Source organism: Melozone crissalis, unplaced genomic scaffold (assembly GCF_028551555.1).
Source record: "Melozone crissalis strain CALT ecotype California unplaced genomic scaffold, PUWL_Pcris_2 ptg000002l_1, whole genome shotgun sequence".
Taxonomy (NCBI): Eukaryota; Metazoa; Chordata; class Aves; order Passeriformes; family Passerellidae; genus Melozone; species Melozone crissalis.
The window spans coordinates 14,122,703-14,146,935 of record NW_026535780.1 but is presented as its reverse complement, the minus strand read 5'-3'; the positions used below and the strand labels follow the sequence as shown (position 1 = coordinate 14,146,935).

The 24,233-nt window shown below is 34.6% G+C and overlaps 1 protein-coding gene across 4 annotated transcripts in view; it reads left to right on the top strand.

Annotated features, from left to right (window-relative positions):
• The window catches only part of CSMD3 (CUB and Sushi multiple domains 3), a 586,421-nt gene that overhangs the window by 91,988 nt on the left and 470,200 nt on the right, over positions 1–24,233 (top strand). For all 4 annotated transcript variants that reach the window (XM_054290025.1, XM_054289307.1, XM_054288554.1 and 1 more), the window contains exon 3: positions 12,496–12,608. In XM_054290025.1, the coding sequence (XP_054146000.1) occupies positions 12,496–12,608 (113 nt within the window). The remainder of the gene's footprint in view (positions 1–12,495; positions 12,609–24,233) is intronic.

The following is a 24,233-nucleotide window of genomic DNA, read 5'->3' as shown; positions in this document are numbered from 1 at the left end:
GTTGGTCATCTTTTATGTGACCTACTACTACAAATTTATCTCCATACCAGAACAGAAATAAAGAATGTGGTGATAATGTCACAAGCCTTTTGCTCATGGATGAATTCCAAAGTGATACAGAATATTTAGTATAAGCTGAAGCTGTTCTGGAAATTCCTGGCACCTACAATGATGAGAAGCAAAATATGGCATCTCTCCTTTCCATATTGTGCTATTTTCACACATTGAGGCAAAGTTACAAAAGATAGTCCAACTCATCTAAGAGCTTGTTGTCACTCACAGAAGGGAACCCATCTCCTGTGTTCCTCTGACTTTGGCTGTGTGATCCTTCTTTCTTCCATTGGCTCTGGCACTCATCAGGCGTACCACTTTGAGGATATGCTTCCCTTTGCTGACTGAATTGACTCAGGTTTATTTTTAAAGCAATAATTCTTCATCAGGCTGGTTAAATAAATTCAGAGAGAAGGGTGCAAATGACTAGAACCAGTGTGAACTCAGTGTTAAAACTCTGGGAAAATCGGATGGAGCAAGTTCCTCTCCTTTTGTGCTTTGAAAGCTCCAAGATCTGCTAAAATGTATCATAGATCTTCACCCAGTTTTAAGATGAGGACAGTAAACTATATTGTCACAATGATACTCAAGGTTAAAAATATGTGCTGCTTGCTTAATGCTTTTCTTTTTTAATTCTAGTTACTTTAAGGACCTAGTATGCTTTCAAATTCTCCAAAAGTTATTGTCTTGATATTTGTTCTTAACAGTTTTTCTCTCCAAGAAGCCAGCAAGTCCACGTCCTACAGATTTTTAAAGACTATTTGTATGGTACTGCAATATCTGGTTCTTCTTACTTATCATTTGAAGTTATTCTTGATAGTTTTATATCTTAAAACAAATTGAGTGCTTTAGAAAAGATAAATATTTATAAAATCTGTTTCATTTCTTATGATATAAAAAAAAGTGGGGAGTTGTATAATAAAAGTTTTACATTGATAATGGATGATGGCAGGTTTGAGAAACATGTTTTGTACAGAATATAATGATCATACCAGAACCTGATGAGTACTTTATTGTTTACTTCAAAGCAGCTGTTCAATTAACAGATTTCAGCCTTGACCTATGATCATTATTTTAAAATAATAGATTGCATGAGCGGTTTTGCATTTTGACAGGGAAAAAATTATCATTTGACAAAAATTAAATTAGTTCATAAATCATATGTCAATTTGTTAATGACTTGTTGAACAAAGCATATTTTTATTACTATTTTCAATGAGAGTAAAACTCAAATCTAGTCGACCACTTCTGCTCAATCAATTTTGCTTTGTTTTATAGACTATTAAATTCTGTTTATTTATTTAAAACCAATTGAAAAGGCATATAAAAATTGTAGGAGTTACTCCTATTAGTATTTTAATTGGAATACTCTTAAGAAAGCCTTTAAATTTCTTACTTTCTTCCTGATTCAATGGCTAAGTAACTGTTTCTTTAGAAAGAAATTTGAAAGACCAAAGATAAGCTGAATTTAACCAGGATGTTGCAGTCCAGTCTTGCAATACTCCCAAATGCAATTCAACACCTTTATTAACTTCTCAACATGTACACATGAATGCACACAAGCACATCTAAAAACATAAACACTAAAGGGAATTGAACTTAATTGTCTATTACTCAGTAGATAAGTGTTATCCTTTTCTAACACACTCCTGAGATTTAAAAGCTGTTTGTTCTGAATTTGTGTGTAAGAAAGAACATTAGAAGTTGTGCTGTTGACTTTGGCTGGCTGCCAGAAGCCCATCAGCCACTCCATCACTCCCCCTCAACAGCAGGACAGCAAAGGAAAAGAAGATGAAAAAATTCCTGGGTCAAGACAAAGAAAAGGAGGTCTTATCTTTATGCCAGAACCCAACGTACACATGAAATTTATACATTACAGAGCTTCAGTCACTGCCTAAAAATTGCTTGATTTCTTGAATTATGGGATTTTCATATCCCATGTATTGCTTTAACAATTCTATCAGCGATATATTGCTGAACTCTGAATTCACTTATTAGTTACATGTCCAATCCCTTTCTGAATGCTTTTAAACCTTTGGATTAATTGAACAACTAGTTCAACAAGGTAATTGAATTTCATCTTATCAGTTTTAGTTTGACACTTTTCTGTTTAATTAATAGGTGTGTTTATATAACAAGTGAGTGATTGATCACTATCATGGATGATTGTGTAATCCAAATAATCAGAATTCTTTTGGAGTTTATTTGATCCTCACTCGGATTAGCTACTAATATTTGCAGACTTTTTGACCTTGTGATTCTTTGAACTTGCTATTAGGATATGATCTTTTCTGCTCAAAGCTCAAAAAGGCATGGTTGCATAGGTGGGTCCATAAAACACAGATGTGAGAATAGGCCAATGCATGAGAGTGTTAATGAGAGATTAGTTTTACTCTGGCAGTTAAAAGAGTCATCAGAAACATATAATCATGGAAATATTGTTGATGCTATCCATCAGATTAAGTACACAATTCTCAAATCTTCAGAAACTTAAATTCATATGTAAGATGTAAACAGTGCTATTTTGCTTTAAGAAATATTGTGGAGTACTAATATTAAAATATTTTCTTTTTAAAAAAATGTAAAACTTTTTTTAATTCTATAAAACCATTTATTTTCTATCTGGAAAAGGAAAAAAAAATAAAAGTAACTCAGAAAACCCACCCCAAATATATGCTATACACTGAGGAAAGTAGGATGCTTTTGTGTGGAAGTAGAATCATAGAATCATTGTGTTTCCTTGGGTCCTGTCACCGGTCACCACAGAAAGAGACCAGGGTCTGCCCCTCCTCTCTCTCTCATGAGGAAGTTGTAGAATGTGGTGAGGTCTCGCCTCAGTCTCCTCCAGACTGGACAGACCAAGTGACCTCAGTCTCTCCCCACATGGCTTCTCTTCAAGCCCTTCAACATCTTTTCTTCCCTCCTTTAGATGCTCTCTGTAATAGATTTATATCCTTCTTCTATTGTGATCCCCAGAACTGCACATGGTAGTCAAGCTGAGGCCACACCAATGCAGAATAATGGGGGACAATCTACTCCCTCAACTGGTGATTAATTCAGTATGTGATGAACTTTGTACGTCTACTTGATGTAGAAATATTCTTGTAAAATTTATATCATAAATAAATAATGGAAGTACTAAGAAAGATTTGGGGTTTTTTTCCCCTCCCCTCAGTTAGAGGTTGCAGGGACATCTTATTGTGATCTTCCAGTACCTAAGAGAGGCTTTTAAGAAAGACAGGAACACATTCCCAGTAGGGCCTGTGGTGACAGGACAAAGGTTAATGGTTTCAAACTAAAAGAGGTTAGATTCAGACTAGATATAATGAAGAATTTTTTTACAGTGAGGGTGGTGAAACAGTGGGCCAGATTGCCCAGAGAAGTGGTAGATGTCCCATCCCTGGAAATATTCAGGGTAAGGTTGGATGGGGCTCTGAGCAGCGTCCTCTAGTTGAATATGTCCCTGCTTATCACAAAGGACTTGGACTAGATGACCCTTGAAAGTGCTTTACAACCCAAAGGTTTCTATGCTCCTATGACTTTATTTATCATAAGGACTGTGAAAAAGAACTCTCTACAGAGATTAGGGCTTTTAAAACAACCCTGAATCCTGGTATTCAATCCTTTGTACCTGTTCAATCACTGGAAGAATAACACTTTCTGACTTTGGTATGTGCCATCAGATTAAGCACATTAGAATTTCAAGGCTCTCTCTCCTGTGGTATTTGTGATCACTTTGGTTTCTGTTACTTAGATTAGGTGACAGGGCTATTACCACACAGAATAATTTGAATCTGATTTAGTATGTCTCTTGGACAGTTAAGGACTGTATCTGACTGCCCAGAAGGCTGAGACACCTCCTTTCTTGCAGATTTTCAGAACCTAACTGTCTAAAGTACGAACAAACTGCTTTGACCTCAGACCTGCCCCTACTTTGTTTGATATCCTCTTTTTTAGTGCTGTGAAATGAATATTTTTTATATCCAAATAAGTAATTTTCACATATATTTTTCATATTTTCCATATTAAAATTTTGTATTTATTTATTTGGGATGATTAATGTAATTTTGGTAATGTGCAAGGAAAAAAACATAGGAGTGAAAAAAATCTCCTTTCTTTTGTGGCATTCATGATACTTTACAGTGGATATGGGGACAGTAAAAAATGCTAAAATCATTAGAGCTGCATCTTGAGCACTAGGCTGTGGAATTTGATATAGAAATCCAATAGCATGAGATGTACTTCAAACTGAATAATCTGTATGCATTTGTGTATGGAGTATGGATTTCTGAGAAGGAGGAGAAGCACAGGTAAGTATGTTGTGGACAACTATAAAGGTTTTGTTCAAAAGCAAAGATATTTGCAGTTAACAGTTGTAGGTGACTTTACTTTTAAAAATACTTTATTTAATTACTATTTCATATACTTAAAAGCATTGTTGATACTTAAATAATGTATTTAATTATATAGAATATATTTTCTTTCTATATTTAATGATATAGAATATATGTTTCATTGTTTTTGGTAGTGAAATACATACCTTAGTTTTTAAAAGCATATTGCCTTGCTTTTCTTAGCTTTTCTCTTGACTGCCAATAACGGATGACTGCTATTGCTCCTTAAATAGTTTTCAGAGCTTTTGAAACTTTCTACTGGTAGATGCTCAGTTTGCTGTTTAGAGATCAGAGATGCTGTTGAGGCTTAACCCCAGCTGGCAACTAAGGACCACACAGCCACTCCCTCACTCCCCCACCAGGGGGAAGAGAAATTGAAGAGTAAAAGTGATAAAACTCATAGACTGAGACAAAGACAGGTTATTAGGGAAATCCAAAGCCACACACACAAGGAAAGCAAAACAAGGAATTAATTCACTTTCAGGCAGGCAGGCATTCAGCCACCTCCAGGTGAGCGGCGTCCCATGAGGAGTGATGGTGACTTGGGAAGACAAGTGCCATCATTCCAAACATTTCTCCTTCCTTCGTCTTCCCCAGCTTCATATGATGAGCAAGACACCCTGTGCTGTGGGATATCCCTCAGGTCTGGGGCTCAGCTATCCTGGCCTGCATCCCCTCCCAGCTGCCCATTCACTCCCAGCCTGCTCTCTAGAGTGGCAGTGCAGGGAGCAGCAAAGGCACTGCCCAGCAGGAACAGAACCATCCCTGCATTATCTTACTGTTTTCAGCACAAATACAAAACATAGCCCATATTAATCAGTGTGAAGAGAATTAACTCTGCCCCAGTCAAAATCAGCACAGATGCTTACATGTCTGATGAATTATTATGGAAATGACACAGAAAAAATAAAAGATAACACAACAGACTGAAAGAGAAAGAAATGCTAGATTTTGCATTCCCATGAAAGAGGGCAACCAAAAAAATTAACCAAAATATGGGATGTCAAATTTGATACATTCAACATTGAAAATCTATGCTTTACTAAGTAATTATATATTTTCTTTAACACCTTGGTATTAAAAATAAGAAAATGCCATGACATGTAGAATTTGAAATACTCATCAAATATTTGATTCTGAGGAACACATATGTTCCTCAGAATCAAATATTTGATGAGTATTAGATAAAAACACATTTGCAGCTAGAAAAAGAAATACTGAAGAATGTTGTTATTTTGGTTGAGTAGATGCTGGCCACAGCAAATGCAGCAGCAAATTGAGTGAGAATATCATGCTTTTATCTTAGAGAATGCAAATAAGCAAACCCTTCTGTTGTGGGCTTTCTTTTTTCTTTTCTTTTTTTTTTTAATAATAATTAGAGTTAGTGGGAAAATGTTAAACAAGTATCTGGCAGGCAAAAGATCTCACTAAATTTCAAATTGAATCAGTGTAGCATCAGGCTAGTCAGATGTTAAATCTAATCATCTGCTACTTAGAAAATTAATAGAAGTTTATATGAATACAAAATCACATAGACAGGACTCCAGCAGCTAATAATGGATTCATCAGTATGTGGTCCAACAAAACCAAGCCCCAACAGTACCCAACGAAATTCAAGATGTATTTATTTGCTAAGTATTGACTGGTAGTGTCTGCATAAATAACAGATAGCAAGTTACTGGATATACCAGCAAATATAAAATGGCTGGTAGAAGGATTATAGCTAACTTAATGGGAAAAATCCACTGGTGATGAAGCTTCATTTTGTATATGTGTTATGGATTTTTGAATAATATTTTCTGAAGATTATCAACTTAAATATGTACCATTAAGATCAAAATTTCTTAGTGGAAAATTACATTCATGTAAAAGAAGGAAAAGGAAAAGTTACATTCGTGTAAAAGAAAAAAATTAGAAACATTTTATCTGTTATTTGAAAATAGTAGATATTTCAGTTTCCTGTAAACTGCTAAATACAGAATAAAATTTCTGTTGTCTTCAGAAAGTTTTCCTTTACTTGTGGGGAAGATTCTCAATGAAGTTATACACCAGTTTGTTTTACCTACCTTCCTTTTATACTTAGACTTTGCTTATTATGCATATTCTTTTTCAGAATCTATCTTCTCCTTTTTACAGGAATAAACAGTTATTTGGAGATCAAACTAACAGTGAGAATGTGTAAACTTTGACATTCTTTTTAATTTTGCAAAGTTACAATAACTTAGCATGTTAACATGTTTTATGTTTCTGCATAATTTTACATAATTTAGGGACAAACAATTCGTGCAACTTTCAGATTAGACTAAAACCCTTCCTGTTGTAAAATTTCTGTAACCTAATCAAAAATTTATTGAGATTAAGTGAGACTGCTATTCACTTAAAACTTTTTTGGTGAATTTCTTTGGATACTATCCTATCTAAGCAGTATTCCTGAGGAGCTGTATTTTCTTTGGAAATAACTAATAAACTGTAGAAAAGCTGTAATCTTGTGAACCCAAAAAAAAAGCAAAACAAGAGAAAGAGCTGTTAAAATACATGCAAAAAATTACCTATTTAAAAGCATAATCAATGTCAAACAACAAATATCTAAGACACACAAGCAAAGAGAAAATACAGTCATCTTATTCGTCACATCGCAGTCTCAAGTAAACAATTTATCTAGGAGCACTTTTCTATGACTAATCAAGATTTCTTTCCATAATTTCAACTTTGCAATTATGAAATGATTGCTCTATTTAGATTCTGAAATTGGGAGCTGGTCTTCCTTGAGGGCCGATGAGTTTAAAGTTCAGCATGGAGCTTAAAGCGATAAATTATTTAAGTTTTATCACAAGGACCACAGTAAAAGCAGAAAGCAAATGATTGATCAAACTGCAGAAAATTCCAGTCAGAACTCTAAAGTCTTGGAAACCCCAAATCTGAGATGATTTGTTGTTTTAAAATTATGTCATATGTGATTGAGAAAAGATGGTGGGAGAGATTAAAATAGAGAGATTATAATTACTCTTGGAGTACTAGTGTAAATATACTTAGAAAATGAAAACAGACAGATTCAACTGTTTAATATACGTGCCTTCTTTTTTTGAATCTATGGCATGTGACAGAATATAGTACAGGAGGAAGAGACATGGGGACACACTCTGTAAATGACCTGTTTGAAAAAAAATAATTGTGTCATTTTTAATCCTTTACAATACCAAAAAATATTACTACAAATTTGCATATAGGTTCAAACATTATCCCTACTGCCCAGAATTTATTTATTGTATTTTAATTGGTATTGAAAGAATATTTAGAAGTTCCTGCATACATAAGACAATATTTTGTTTAAGACTCCATTTGACTTTTTCCATTACTGAAAAATAAATTAGGATGGTGTCAGAAGACATATAAGACACAGATTCCTTCAAAACTAGTCTCTCACCTGTAAAAAGACATCCTTAACCACTTTATTTGTACATTATGAAATTGTATGCACTTGGACCCTGAGTATTTAGAGACATCTGAGGACCCCAAAAAAAATCTTATTTCATCAAGAAGTCTTAAGAAATGAAAATATAGCAGTGAATATAACAGCTATTGTTACTAATCTGTCTACAATATTACTAACACTCATACTCAAAGAAACTAATTATTCAAAAATATGCAGATGGCACCATGGGGTAGTCATGGAAAAAAACCAACAAGATTAATTCTTTGTCACAGAGTATGATGGTGATGATTCTCTTCTCCTCAGTCTTGGGTCTACATGGGTAATTTAATCTCATTTGTCCTTTTCTCTGGTTCCAAGGAAATGGGTGTTTCACTTCTCCATTCTTATACTCTGAGATGATTGCAAATACATTGCCAGATTCATGTTACTGAAACTATATAGCATTGTAGTTTTGCATGCAAGTAACGTATAAATTCTGAATACATATTGTGTCTCCAAATGATGTCTATAATTTTACCATATTTACTACTGGAGCTTTAGAATTTCTATATACAATAAATATTTCAGGATGAGCATCTGGTCTTTCTGACATAAAAAAATTGAATCAATAGAAATACTTCTTAACCCTTTCCTGTGCTCCTAGAAACATCTGTAGGCTTGCACTACATACATAATGTGTCCATTTCCTGTGGGTGTTAGGTGCCTGGCAAGCTTGTTAGACACATCAGGAAGAAAAAAAAATAAATTCGTTCATGCAGTGTTTCATTTACAAATTTGTATCACTGTTCTGTGCTTGATAACATTCTGTAGCTAAACTGCATCATCAAAGTCAAAAACTCAAGTAGAATGTCACAATATAAAATTTGGGGTTTTAAGAGTTGAAACAGGAGAAAATAGATTTTCTTAAACCTTTGTAGACTTTATCTTTTAGTTCCCGTGGTTTCCCATGGTTTCCCATGGCTACCTGGTATCAGGTACTGATGGGATCCCTTAATGAGGTCAGAGAACACTTCCAAAATCAAAAAGGGAAAGAAGAAAAGGAACAGATAATCCCACCAAAAAAAAAAAAAAAAAAAAAGAAAAAGAAAAAGAGAAGAAAGTGCATCTGCCATATATTTTTTTCCCCTACAAAGTGGTAGACTATAAAGGAAAAATTTAAGAACCTACCAAAAGATGTAGGCATGTCCTGCTTGGCCTTCATCTCTCCAGAAGCACATGCATCTCACGGTGGTACAATGTCATACCTACCAAATCTGTGGTGATGTTTCAAATATCTCACAGTATCTAACACAGCAATAGAGAGTCACTTGAATAACTCCATTAGGTATTTTAAATTTGAAAAAAGTTGGTACAAATGGAATAAGATATGCAAATGCAATGTAAGATGGAAAATTGTTGTAGATAAAAAAAACTTCAGCTGCTTGAGGAAATTTAAATTTTAAATGTGTTTAATATGCATATGATATCTGCTCAACGAGATGACTGCTTATTTTACATAATTTTTCCACCTAAAGTTTCATTTTTACCAGAGTACTGAGTTAGACATTTAGTTGTCTAACATTTAGTTGGACATTGAGACTGATCTGAATAAGTGGCAATCAGATCCATGCAGATGCATTGTCTTACAGGTATTTTGGTGCTTACCTGCCATCTCTCTCCTGCAGTTATGATGTGCTTGCTATGTTTCATTTTAAAAGGCAATGAAAACTATTCTAGCAAACACTTATGACAGAGTTGTAGAGTTTAACATACAAATAAGACTTGAGCTCTGAGGTCAATATCCTTTTGTACCTAATGAATAATACTCAAGTATTAGGTTATTTCAATATGAATTACATTACAGTTATTTCTAAAAATCTGTAGTATTTTACTGAGTGATATTTGCATGTTGAATTTTTATTTACTAAAATTTTTGATTGATTTTGCTTCCACTAAACCAAAAATATCACCTTTGAATTTCTTCATATCAATTAAAGTGTAGCAACCAAATTAAAGAAAGAAGCTTATCCTTTTTGACTAAATGCAACATAATGATGGTTATAAAAGGCCCACTGCTGAAAGCTAAATGGTATCCAACAGCTCCTATAATCATCTGTTTTGCATCAGGAGTTGTAATGTTTACTATGTTAGTAACATATGTGTTCATTTTAAAAGTCCACTATCCATCTAAGCTGCGTCTACACACCACTCATAAAATTCAATGCTTTAAGCGTAACTGTATTTCTTTTCTGCTGGGAATATGTTTATACTCAGAATTCTTTTAAATCATTGAGTACGTAAATGGATACCAGCTAGACCTATTGTGAGTTTTATTTTAATTATTGGTTTGGTTTTACATTAGGCCAGCTTATTTTAAAGTATTGATGCTAGCCAATAAATTAAGTTATTTATTTATTGATGACCAATCTATTAGAAAAAATGCACTGATGCTGATTTATTAAAAATTATGCATATTCCTGTTTGGGAGATGTAAGCATTTTATTTCCTTTTCCTATTAATAGAACAAAAGTGTACTTTCCTAATGAAATGAAAATGCATTTCCTCAATCATAAATATTCTGTACATAATTATCCATCTTTTCGTATTAACATAAGTTCTTTAGTCTTGTTTTAATGGCATTATTCATAAAGATACCAATGACAAAACAAAGAACAGCTTTCTAAATACACCCTCTAAGGACATGCTATATATAAATATGTGACATATATATATGTCATTAGGGACCTTTCCTTCTTTTGTTCATGTTTGTCATTTTCATGGTTATATGATGGGAGTACTATTATCATTTGGCTTTCATATCTATAATGAATGTAACATGGCAATAATTGGCTACTGTATTGCGGAGGTTTTTTTTTTTTAAATTTTGTTTTGTTTTCCAAAGATCGTTTAAGAAAAAGCATCAATATAATACCTATCAATTTGCAGTATCTGTTAAGGACACCAAGTACATAGAGATCAAAGAAAAATCTAAAACTTTTTATGATCCCCACACAAATAAACTTTATAGTGCATTACTGCTGCACTATATAGAACTCATCTAAAGGTATCTTAAAGCTAAAAATAAGCAAAACATTAAATAAATGCTAATATTGCAATTACACCATTTTTAGCAAATTATTTCCTGACCTTTTGGATTCTGGGCTTCTCATCACTCTACACCCTTCCTTCGATGAGATTAGAAATGCTGATAATGGCAGGACATAACTTAGCAGCTAATTTGTGATTTCAGAGAACTGAGACTGAATTTCAGAATAAGCAGCAGTAAATGTATTGAAACATCAGTAAACGCCATTGGTGTTTGTTCCTACATCAAGCAAAATAAAAAATACATCATCTCTTCCAGCAAAATTATCAGTTTGCATATTTCTTAAAGTGTGCTAAAGACCAGCCTATGTAGCTGCACATGTATAGCTGTATTAAAACAAAACAAAACAAAACAAAAAACTAAACCAAACACAAAAAAACCCTAGCAAACAAAAAATCACCATGAATTTGCTCTAACAATGAAAAAGGAAAGTGTAAATCTTGAGCCACGCAGATTAACTCTGCCTTTTAATCCACATTGAACAATAGGTTGGACTATGTGGCCTCTACAGGTCGCTTTTGACCGCCATTTTTCTGTTGTTCTTAAGTCAAAGTAAAATGTAGTATAAAGGCTTCTCTAAAACACATGAAAATAATTTTAATCACAGTCATTAATAAAATATATCAGCCCATCTACTACACAATTCACCACACATGGCTGAGTGGGTTCCAAAGGTATGTGTTGATTTCACTGGTCTAGGTGTACACAGCTAAATTTTTCAACTTGTTCTTTACACATTTTTGACAGTTAAATGTTATGGGCTATATTGGTCTGATATGAACCCAGATAAGGTTATTCTCCTAAAACTAAAGAAGATAAGAATTGTCATATGTACATCAAATAAATATGTAGAAGTGAGTATCAGCAGAGCTGAGTACACAAAAAAATTTTCTTTCATTTGTGTCTCAAACACAGTGGTTTTAATACAACAAAACAAAACCAAAATTAAAAGTGACAAAATCACGAACCTTAATGACCCTGTAATTCCTTTTAAGAGAGCTTTTTTTATGGATTTATTATTTCACAATAACGCTGCTCTTTGAGTTGAAATTAAAAATGTCTTCTCTGATGCCAAAGTGCACTGTTTAAATACTAAATTCCCTCATTTAAGTGAATAATGGTCCCTTTCTTTCATCATATTACTGTGGAAAAATTCAACTACTACAAATTTTAGCAGAAACCTGAGTAAGATATTTAGCACAATACATTTTTGAACATAAACCCTAAATTTTCTATGTATTGTGATTTCTTTTGTTGTTCTATTTTTCCAGCTACCGATAATCTGAACTGGTTTAAAGTCCAGTTTCTGCATCTTACTATCATCTATTCTAAGTATAGTGTTCACCAAATATAATAAAATTTTCTAATAATTTCTCATTTGCTATATAAAATAATTTTTGCAAGTAATGCAAACCACATCCTTTTAAGACAGTTGTCCTTTCCATGATTAAATATTATTGAGAACAGCCATCTGTCACACCCAGTTTTATTTTCCAAACAATTAACCATGAATTGTGCTTTTTTTTTCTTAGGTTAACAGGATTTCATCTTCCTCCACCTGTGACAAGTACAAAATCTGTATTTTCACTGCGCTTGACAAGTGACTTTGCAGTTAGTGCTCATGGGTTTAAAGTTTACTATGAAGGTAAGACATTCTTAACAAAATAATCTGGTTTTTTCTTCCGCTGATCTTTATACATGAAAAAAACCCTAAACTTCTCACAGAAATATACAGAAATACACATCTATAACCTTACCCAAGTTACTATATTTGCTTTTCATGTACTCATTCACAGATGCATAGTCATGTCTCAAACCAAAATATTTTAAATTCTATAATCTATAGTACCATCCAGACACAAATATTTTTTTATCTGTAATAGTGACAAGTTCTTTTAATTCTGAGAATCTTAATTGTTATTGAACAATTGTTATTCTGGTTCTTTTGCCACATGCATATTCAAATTAATGTCAAGACATTGCTAGTTAGTCTTGAATATCACTGGATAGTGGCATCTGCAAATTTTATGGATGGAAGCCTTCTCATATGTTTGCACAGGAGAACTGCTGACTCAGTTCTCTGAATTGACATAAATATATTTCTCTACTGCTGTTTACACAATTGTCTGTAGTTTTCACACAGACACTGAAGTTAATGAGCTGGAACATGTATTCCTGAAGTCCAGAAGTTCGCAATATTCCATATATATGTCCCAGGAAGGATCTTGTTTATGATCAATTCACTATGGTAGTATTTTAAGAGTTGGTTTATATCATGCATTTATTTTTTAAACCCTTTTCTTGGTACCAGGGACTATGAACTCTAACAAGTTTTTATATGGTATAAGCAGAAGCTGTTGTTTTTTTTCTTTGCTATAGTGTTTGGTGTTTTGGATTTTTTTCATTTTTGGATTCCCCACCCTTTTTTTAAGGACACTTAAAGTTCCTTAAGTTAAGTGTTAACATACTTGATTTTTCTATTTCCATGAAGTGTCTCTGTCAGCAAAGCTGGAGTTCTAGTAAAAGCCTGGAGAAGTTCTGAGGCCATTGCTGTACCCTACGTGGTCCCATCTGCAACAGACACTAATCCCTGAGAAAGTAACTAGCTGAGTAACACTTTGATAGCCAGGAAACTTTCCAAAATTTGGTAATGCAGTGAAGAGCTGCTGTAGAAATACAGCCCAGAATCACTCTGTAGGAAAATGTCTTCAGCCATTGAAATCATTTACCTTTAGGTATGATGCATTAGAATTCTACTACATGTAGAAATTCTCTCCTATATACCAAGATATAAAATGAAAAACACAAAATAATTTTAGGTCCTTCTCGTTCCTTGATTTATTACAGAAAATTGATGAAATTATTATACACTATCTTTTTTGAGGAGGGTGGGTTGCACATAAAAGAGAAATTCAGGCTATATGTAAGTGGTTCTGTCTAGATTACAGCTACTCTGCAGTCTGTTATTTTTCAAGCATTTGGTAACTGCTCAGCAGCAGATAATTAAAGCTGTTTTATTAAAATGCACTATGAAATTCCTATGGATTTTTAATTATGCAAAATATATGCTTCTCATGCATGAATTGAATTCATTATATATATCATCTGCCCCTATAAACAATTTACTGAAAGATTTTGCACTGTTAAAGCTAACATATAGCATACTATGCATCTCAGTTATGATAGAGAATAATTAAGATTAAAATGGAAGATCAGTCAAAGGCTTCAGCTTGCACATATGACTGACCCCTCACATAGCTCCTTTCTAGGTGAAAATAACATGCTGATTAATAGAACTCAAGCTCCTGGGTCAATATAAAATCTGGGGAAATCTTACCTTCAACCACAGAAATCAGCATTTTAGAACAAAGCATAAATTTGTTATGTTGAACTTGATACTAATTTCTTTTTGAAACTGATGTTTTATTTTGTGAAATTAGGAATTTTCAAAAAAGTTAGGCTGGACACCAGAGTTAGGCTGGACACCAGAGTTTCAGTTCAATGGAGTCTCCCTTTCCACAGCCAGATCTACAGTTTTAAGACCTGAATCGAGCTGACTTCATTCAGTCAGAGAATTTTTCTTTCACTATGTTTTTTTCTGACTTCATGTGAAGCTATCCTCTTCATACCCAGACAGCAAAGAAGTGAAAACTCATTACATTACATTACATTCATTTAACACCTCTTTCCTTGATGTGAGTGAATAGATGTATTTAAATGATAATCACATCAGGGAAATTTCCATTTCTGTTCTTGTACTCTTTGTGAACATGTATAACCCTGCAATCAACATTTTAAGATCTGGTTCTGCCTAGTATCCAGTTTTCAAAAATTTTGATTGCCCAGTAGCTCCTTTTTAGCTTCTTGATGAAACATCTACATACTTAGTACCCTTAAATATCAGGCCCCATAATTTAAACCTTCATTATGGATACGTAATTTGAAATTTAAGACAGACATGATTAACAACCTGTCATTGCAATAAAGCAAAATTATAGAGATGGCTTGAGAGGATAGGTTGAGAAGTAGAGAGACATATATCTGAAGGGATTAGATCCAGTTGTAATTTGAAAAAGAAGGAACATACCTTTCATAATCAGAGATAATTTAAAACATTTTCTTTTGAGATGGTTTGAAATAGATTTCATAGGTATATGGTTATATGGAATCCATTACTGTTCACTATTTAGAAAAAATAAAATAAAATAAAATAAAATAAAATAAAATAAAATAAAATAAACAAAGCCTCCAAATATCTATTTAAGTGACTTCTCATTCTCTTGACAAATTTGTAGTTAAGCTGAAAGCTGACAAGAAACTCCACAGTACCTGATAGAATCTGTGGGAAATATGAATCCAGGGTGGACTTTCTTGATGATAGCATATAGGAACATATTCATTTTCTTATCTCCTGAGAATAAAAATTTTTATGAAAAGATATAAAATTGTATCATTAATAGAAAGACTATTCTGATTCACCATATATAATCCACTGCAATTGCATTCAGTCAAGCCAAGTGCACTGCAGACCACAAAATATCAACCCTGGCCTGCTAAATATCATAATCCTCAGTCTGCAATCTTCAGCCCTCCATTATTCTCTCCTTCTTTCTCTTCTTCTCAGCCCCTTTTTCTTTCCTCTATATCAAGTGGCATATTTAAGTTATCTTTGGTACCATTACACACAAACTTCTTCATGTTCAACTTCTTTATTATTCAGAAAAGAGCATATCTGATAAACATACCTCTCTATACAGCACAATACCCCTGAAGAAAATTTACTTCATGAGAGAAAACTGGAACAGATTACTCAAAAGTAATAGACTTCACTTACAGTGACAACAGAAAATGGTGAGGTGCACAAAAAATTAAGGAGGGATTTTAAAAATACCCTGGAGCTAATTTTATCACTGTCTAGTAACACAGCATTGCTGGTTGGAGTGAGAAATGGGGAAGTTCTAAGCCTGCTGAATCTGTGACTGTTTCTTTTTTTTTTGTTTGTTTTTTTGTTTTTGTTTTTGTTTTGTTTTTTTCTGGAGAGGATTATGGGGAGGTTTTTAGTAGCTTTCAGGCTCTCTACAACATGTTTTAATATATGGAGAAGGAATGCTATGCTTAATTTCCTATTTGATAATTTAGGCTAAGTACAGTGTAGGTGTGCCCTTTTATTTTATTTCTTGTGGGATAATTTGGTTTTGGAACAGAAGAGGCCGAAGGACTTTTCCATTTCCTGTTGTCCTAAGATACATAAGCAGCTTTATTCACTGAGAGTAAGGGAGGGGAAATACAGCTGCTGAGAAAGAAAGCAGCAGAGCAGCTTGGCCACACAGCAAAGGGGATTCAGTGGACCTAGTCCTGCTTTGAACAGTGCTTCCTTCTGTTCTCACTGTGGTATTTTACAGCTTTTAAACAGGTAGCTGACATTGCTAAAATTATTGAATTCATTAAGAAATGGACTGCTAGCCTTTATGGCAATCTTTATTCAAGTTAAATATGATAGACATTCTTGTGTTATCCTATTTGCCATGGCAAAGAATAGAAAAATTTAATATATAGATTACGCTTGCAGTGGAAACTCTGAATGCCCAGGAGGAGAATTGCAAATATTTATAGTAGTGGTATGAAATATAACTTTATCTGGTTTGTACTGCTGCACATAATTTTAAATCTATATAATAAAACTGAATTATTAGACATTGTATCAGTAATGAAATGGTCTTGATATTTATACTGGAGCACTGCTATGGAGTTCAGAAATTCTGCTGTAATATTTTTAAGAGGAATCTGAGTGCAATGTTAAACATTTCAAGCATGATCACAGCTTTATCAATAATGGGAGGTGGGGAAGCAAAGAAAGGAGCAGATGGTGTTTATTAACAGAAGAGGATTTCCATCTAGTGACTTCTGTGGACTTATCATGCATTTCTTTCAGAAATATTAAGAAAAACTGGTAGCTGATGTACAGCATTATTAAAGCATGTAGATAAGAAATACTAGTAGGACTTAAATATGTCAGGATGTGGGCGCTAAAAATAATTTTGGCAGTTGGTATAAATCTAGAGAATAAATAGGATAACAAATTTTTAGCTCCACTGCCTATCAGAATTCAGAAATGTGGCTACACATAATCTAAATCTGGCATTCAGGTAAGGTTCATGAAGCCCTAGATGTATAAAGCTAATAATATCACTGCCAGCTTAATATAACATTTAAAGGATACTAATGAATTATTGTTTGATTTTGGAGTGCTCTCTATAAGAAATCCACTGAAAAATTGTTTGCCAGGTTGGAGTGGTAAAAGACACCGAATTTAAGCTGTAAGTCTGTCAACAAGCTGGTACCTGATGGATACTACAGGCTCTTTTTTGTTCTGTTCACATTTTGCTATAACTGCTGTGGGTGTGGCTGCTTTCTGTCATTATTTTGCTTCAACAGATCCTTAATAAAAAATGAATTGAATTGAAGTGAGGAGAGGAGAGGAGAGGAGAGGAGAGGAGAGGAGAGGAGAGGAGAGGAAATACCATGTGAAATCATTATCAGGTTGCCATGGTGTTTCTACTGATTTTACCTATATGCTGTACTGGTACCATCATTCTTGTATAAATCCAGAGGAAGTAGAGAGAAAAATAGCTCTGTGGACTTAATCTGGTTAATTTTTATAGCGTTTCCCACTATTTTCTTGATACCACAACCACTGATTTGGCTAAAGAATAACTTCTGGAAACAAAGTTAGCTCTCAAAGACATCAAGCTTTAAGAGAACTTTCTTTGATCCCACTGATCACTCTGCCTCACTTAGAAGTAAGACTTTTTAATTCTGATTTTTGAACTTCCAGCTACTGGCTTTTGTTCTGCTTTTATCTGCTAAATTATAGAGCCCTTATTATTAGAATCTGTGAGTTCTTATGGAAGTTCTTAAGTACTGCAATTAAATCACAGGCTTCAGAGTATTCTTTCTCTTTAATATGGGCTTTTGAAGCATTAACATTAATTTTCCAAATAATGAATTATTTTCTGTCATTCTTCTGTATTTTCATCATTTTGTTACAGCTCTGTGAAAAAGGGCTCTGATCAATACACTTGTCTGGCTGAGGCCTGCACCTGATCACCATAACTTGTCCTATCTTCTTATTAAATCTTTTTTTAACTTTCAGAGCAATCTCTCTATATGGTGCATGTGTGAGGGGTAAAAGGGCTGAGTGCCAGCTACAGGAGCCAGGCTGGGTTTGTAGGAAACCCTGGCCTGGTACCAGCTACTGGAGAGCCTGGGGTCTCTGTGCCAGCTGCTGGAGAGGGTGGGTGTCTCAGCTGCCCCTCACTGGGGTGGGAATGGAGTGTGTCCCAAAAAAACAGCCATAGCTATCAGGAGGACCCTGCATGAGCAAAGCAAGGGAGGCGCTCCGTGCCAGCGCTTGGAGGAAGCTGTGTGACAGGTGCTGAGGCACTGTGGTGACAACTGTCCTCAGCTCTCCACACTGGGTGTGCATGGGGCACTCACCTGCACACTTCCATCTGGACTAAGCAGCAGGAAGGAGATCTGGATCTAGGGTGAGGTATCAGCATGGGGAATCCATGCTGGACAAGTATGCCAGCACTCCATGTTGGCTAGTGAGCATCAAGCTGGACCAGCCAGTGAGGGGAGGGGAATCTGGGTGGGGTTTCCAGGCAGGCAGAGGGATCATTACTGGTACCTGTGGGACCCGTGAATGTGCATGTGCCCACGCAATCAGGTAATACTGTGTGTGCCTGCATGGATGGCCTCCTGTGTCTGCCAAAGAGAGGATTTCACCACTGGTGCTCATGCTCAGGGGGTGCTGGCAAAGCAGAGTCTTGCCTGTGGCAGTCTGTAGTCCAATCTGTCAGTATCTTGTGTCAGTGTGTTTCTCTGGGGTACTTACTCAGCAGTGAAACTGGTTAAATCCTCAAATGGGAAAGCAGCAAAAAAATCCATTGGCTTGAATTACATCCCCAGGACACAAGCTGTCCCAGGTGTGGGCTCCTGTGACCAGGCAAGGAAATGACCAGATTTCAGAGCTGCTGGAAGCAGTGGCCAGGGGCTGCTGAAAGCAGTGGCCACTGATTACATCCCTTCAGATGCCTAAATGTCATTTGTTTCACCAAGCATTGTTTGCCCTTGGTAAGACTGTGCTAACTACTCCCAACTGGAGTCATTCTTTAGGTGATGGAAAAGGGAACACAAAAATGTGCTCTTAAGGCTACTTCCAGAGTTTGAGGGAAGGATTATTTGTTTATAGTGTCTGTAGTGATATCTCTTGCTTTCATTAGGACAAGTGTATCACTAATCTGTCTAATCATGAAGGACTACTGCTGATTTCTATAATTTTCCATGGATTATAGACAGCAGCTTTTCAGGTACAGCAGGGTGGGAGAGCTCTTCTGGTATCCTTGGGTGAATGTGTGAATTGAATATATCCAACTTTTCAACGCAAACCCAGAACCAATTACCACTCTCCTTCCCAACTGGACTGATACCATAACAGGTTACTCCCTATGAAGAACAATGCACACAAGGCATGGAGTTCCTTGGCCTTTTCCATATTGAACATTATTGTCTTTTCCACCTGGTGAATCTGCAATTTTTCCATCCTTTTTTTCCCACTAGCATACCTGTGGAGGCCCTTTGTATAATCCATGAAGCTCCTCCCTAGTGTTAGTGCCCCCTTGGACTTTGATCTTCTTGATTTTGTTCCTAAGTTCCATTCCTAACACCTTTCTTTCTGTCCACCCTATTTTCCTTTTTTTTTTTTTTTTGTCTGTACTTCTTTGCATTTTAGTTCATTAAGAAGCTCCCTTGTTAGCCTCATGAGTCATTTGCCAAAGTTCACTTCCCCTTAAAATAGTTGGGTTGTCATTTAAAAAAAATCATCCATCTCTCTGACTACACTTCCTCCCCATAATTGCTTCCCAGGAGATTCTGCCTAACAATTCCCCAAGTAAATCCAAATATGATATCTTAAAGTCTAGTGTCCCAATTTTAGTACTTACTTACCAGCCTTCCTTCTGAGGCTCAGTTTTCTTTTACTCTGTAGTTAGATCCCTGTCCCCTAAAAGAGTGGAAATAGTGTTTTTAAAGGCCCACCTTCTAAGTTAAAAATGCCTACATACAATTATATTCTTATTTGTGCTGATCAGACAGTTTCATTTCTTCCCAGCAGTCTTAGTCTTCAGATGAGCTACTATGATTATGAAGACCTGTGAAGACAACTGTGCAACTAGGCATTGTTCTGCTGGATGCACTTGCAGCCACAGCTTTTCTCCTAATCAGAAGGATTGAAAGGGATACCTGCACCTTAAGGGATCACAGGCATCCATTCTCCCCCTCAGAATCCCATATCAACCTTAGATCAGCTTAAGGTTTCCCTTGGCCATCTTATTACCACTCAGATGAGTGAATAGCATGAAGCAGCAGTTATGAGGCTTAAAAAGGAGCAATTTCTCAGTAAAATTGTAAAAAAAAAATATTCCTGAGCTCCAGGCAAGGAGTACACAGTCCAAAACTAGAGGTCTGTCTTGCAGACAGGGGACTGTACCATGCAGGAGGGACTGTCTGACCACTAGAACCTCTCAAAAGCTCTTTATAGATGGCTGTGTCACTTTATTATCAGTACTCAAAAAGTACAGTTAAAGATTGTTTCTGCTGCCAAATATTTGTCATCCTATTTTTGGGAGAATGTGTCATAAATTCATCTAAATAGACTTGTCACTCTCTTCCCTGTTCTTTTGTTTGAGAAATAACATATCATTTTTAGAAAAAAGCTCATGCACACGTGCTTGATTATAGATCTAGTGTTTTATTCTACCATAATTAGCAGTTAGCCTCTAGTGGTTGTTAAGTGCTAAATTTTCTTTGATAAATCTTAAAAAAAAGAAAAAAAGTTGATTGATTAGAGAGGCACAGAACATGCATAATATTATTCCAGATAAAATGAATGGAAATATATTTATTTGTTTTATCTTTTGCAAAAAATGTCATTCTTTGAAAGCTAAAAACCAATGAATAACATATAATTTCTTCTGCCTTGAGAAAAACTTAATTATTGGGAAAAATAAAAAGATGTCTCTCCCTTAGTCTGCTAAAAATCCACTTACTATTTCAATGTTCTGTTTAATTTATTTCTTTCAGAATAATGTTGTTAAATAAGCCATATTTGTCAACTTATGGTACTGCAATTTATCATTTTGATACATGCCTCATATTGAAGCTTAACTAAGACAGTGATTAATTTGAAATCTTAATTATATGTCAGTCTTACTTTAGCGGGTTTTTTTCTTATTTTTTCAATGTCATTTTTCATTAAAAGGATAATTGAATATATACTGAAAGTCTTGAAAGAAATTTCCCAAGAGATTCTATGGTTTTCTTGGTGAACTTATATTCTTCATCTACTGGACTGTTAAGTACAGTACCCTGACAAAAGCAGAACTTAAGGCAATCTTATTTAAGATTCACATTTTGATCCCATGTCTAGACAAGCAGTGATAACTGTAATCCAATGTAGCTGAAACAGTATTCTGCAGGAACCAGTATGTGGTGCTCATTAAAATACCTAATTAAATGCAGCTCCTTGTTTATAAGCAGGTGCTTCCTCCATGTTTTAAGTTACAGCTCAATGAAATCTTTAAATAGTAATTCACAATAGCAGACTTTGAAATATCCATGCGATTCATAAAAATGAAACTGCCGCTAAGTACCACTTGCAAATCTAGAATTACATGGCTTAATCCTTCAATCTGCATTTGGTTTTTGATAGCATTTTGGCTTTGATTTGTGATAGCTTTGACAGAGCTTCTGTAGCAATAATATCAAAATACAGAGATCTGCAAGAACAGGTTCAGTATGCCAGCATGCAATCTTAAAACTCTTCAAAACATAGGACCTCTGCAGATGGAGAAATTTATTTATGGAGAGAACATAATACAGAATAATACAGAACTGTAACCTAAAAGACTCATTTTGTCATCTTAGCAGATTTTCAAATTTGCAAGTTTTTCACATGAGTTAAATTTGTATTTCATATTTGGACACTTAAATCTATAAAAGATAGTCATACTGTTGAGCACAAATTATGTGACATGGAAATAAGTGAAATTTAAGTATCCAGTTTTGTCAGTCACTAACATTATCCTGAACAATACCAGTAAAATCATTTAGTGGTGATTATGACAACAGTTTTATTTTAACATGAAGAGAAAAGCAATTGCTTACTCAGCACTGGAATTCTCTGCCTATTAAAATGAAATGAAATTTGTTAGAAGTGTATTTTGAAAGATATTTACTTTTTTGAGCAGCTCTTAGCAGAGAATTTCTCAATAGCCTATGAGGCCATCCAAGGAAAACAGTGCAAATGTAGAGAGCTTTGAGATGGATAATAATACTGTGAACTAGATGGTCACTCAACTGCCTTACAATTTTGAAAAAAAAAAGTTTAAATTATTGAAAGTAATTTATAATTAAAATGTATTTTTATATATATGAAATAACTAAACACAAGCAAATAGTAATCTTCTTTCTGGTAGAGTCTTTCTCCTTTGAACCCCTGAACACCATAAAGAAAATGTCATTTCTTTGCCAGGTGACAATAGGCCACTAACATTTCCTGGACCACCAGCAGTATGTTACAGCTAAAAATTATTTAGCTAAAATAAATACTATAGATGTATTTGCAAAGATCACAAAGCATTCACAAAATTTTAAAACTTCTTTTTAAAATTTAAAAGCTAGCCTATTTTTCTGAAACAGATATTTATTCTAAGACAAAGTAATAATAAATTCTTGATTTTGGATAAATTGATGAATTCATGGTTGATTCTTGATAGATATTTATTTAAAATCCCAGAAGATTACATACTAAAAGAAACCATTGGTTCATTACATGTAGAATGTAACATAACAAAAAGATTTTCTGAAAATAGTACCAATGAAATAGTTAAAAGAAAACCTATCAAAATATCAGCTCAAGTTTTGGTGCAGAATTCTTATGCCTTCTTTTCTTTTGTTTTTAATTTTACATTCTACATTTTACCTACTATAAAATAGCATGTGAAGTGTGTATTGAGAAAATAAAGAAACCTGACATCAGAAAATAATCCTACTGCTTTCATATGAAATTAAATTAAAAGACTTGGAGATATCCTTATACATTTATTGCATGATTAAAGAAGAAATAAAAATATTAGGATCACAAAAGATGTTTTAAAATTGAATTTAGCATTAATGTTGTTCTACCTTACTCTTCTGTCAGTGTGCTTCTAAGCAATGTGTTCTTAGCTCTTTTAGGACCAGATTCTGTTGCCACTTGCAGCATTCAATTCCCAGTCTCTCTAAAAGATATAATCAACACTGATGCACTTAGTGCCAGTTGTAGAGCTGATTTTGTGATGAAATATGCATCCTATGGGAAATGATTTGAAATCACAGGGTAAGGAAATGCTTCTAAACGATGGCTTCTCAACATGAAGTCCAGGTCTGAACTGATGATGTAGAAATAAAAGTCTGTGCTAAATGCTTATTCTTCTCAGCACCCTGTCACTCCAGATTACTAGTTAATAGTAAGTAGACAGATGACAAGAATAAGATGTTTATAGGCAAATATTGTTGTTAAATAAAAATGTGCTGTGTCATCTTTAATTACAGTGTAGCATTGCTCAGTTCTGTGCTTGTCACAGGAGCTCATACTGCAAGAAAAGCAATGTGTTATTCTGGGCATGAGGCATCTTAATTTGGAAAACTTTCTTCCACCCACAATTCTGCTACTGTCACACCTAAAATACATTCCAGCTTCACATATTATTGAGAAGCCACGAAATACAGATTCTTCATCTAGTTCCAATCCACAGGCATGGTCAGGGACACCTTCCACTAGACTGCATTTGTCAGAGCTCCATCCAGCCTGACCTTAAACACTTCTGGCGATGTGGCATTCACAGCTTCTGTGGTCAGCCTGTTCCAGTGACTCACAGCAAAGAATTTTTCACAGAATCACAGACTACTCTGGGTTGGAAAGGACTCACAAGGACTATTGAGTCCAACTCTTAAGTGAATGGCCCATACCAGGATCAAGCCTGTGGCCTTGGCATTATTAGCACCATGCTCTTTTTCATAAAATCTAATCTAAACCCATAGTTTGAGTCACTTTTTCTTTATCATTTAAATATATTTATTTATTTACTATTCATAGGATACCTTTTAAGTGCAGCATAAAATAACATTTAATAAAACCAGGGAAAATTGATGAAAGCAAAGGATTTAA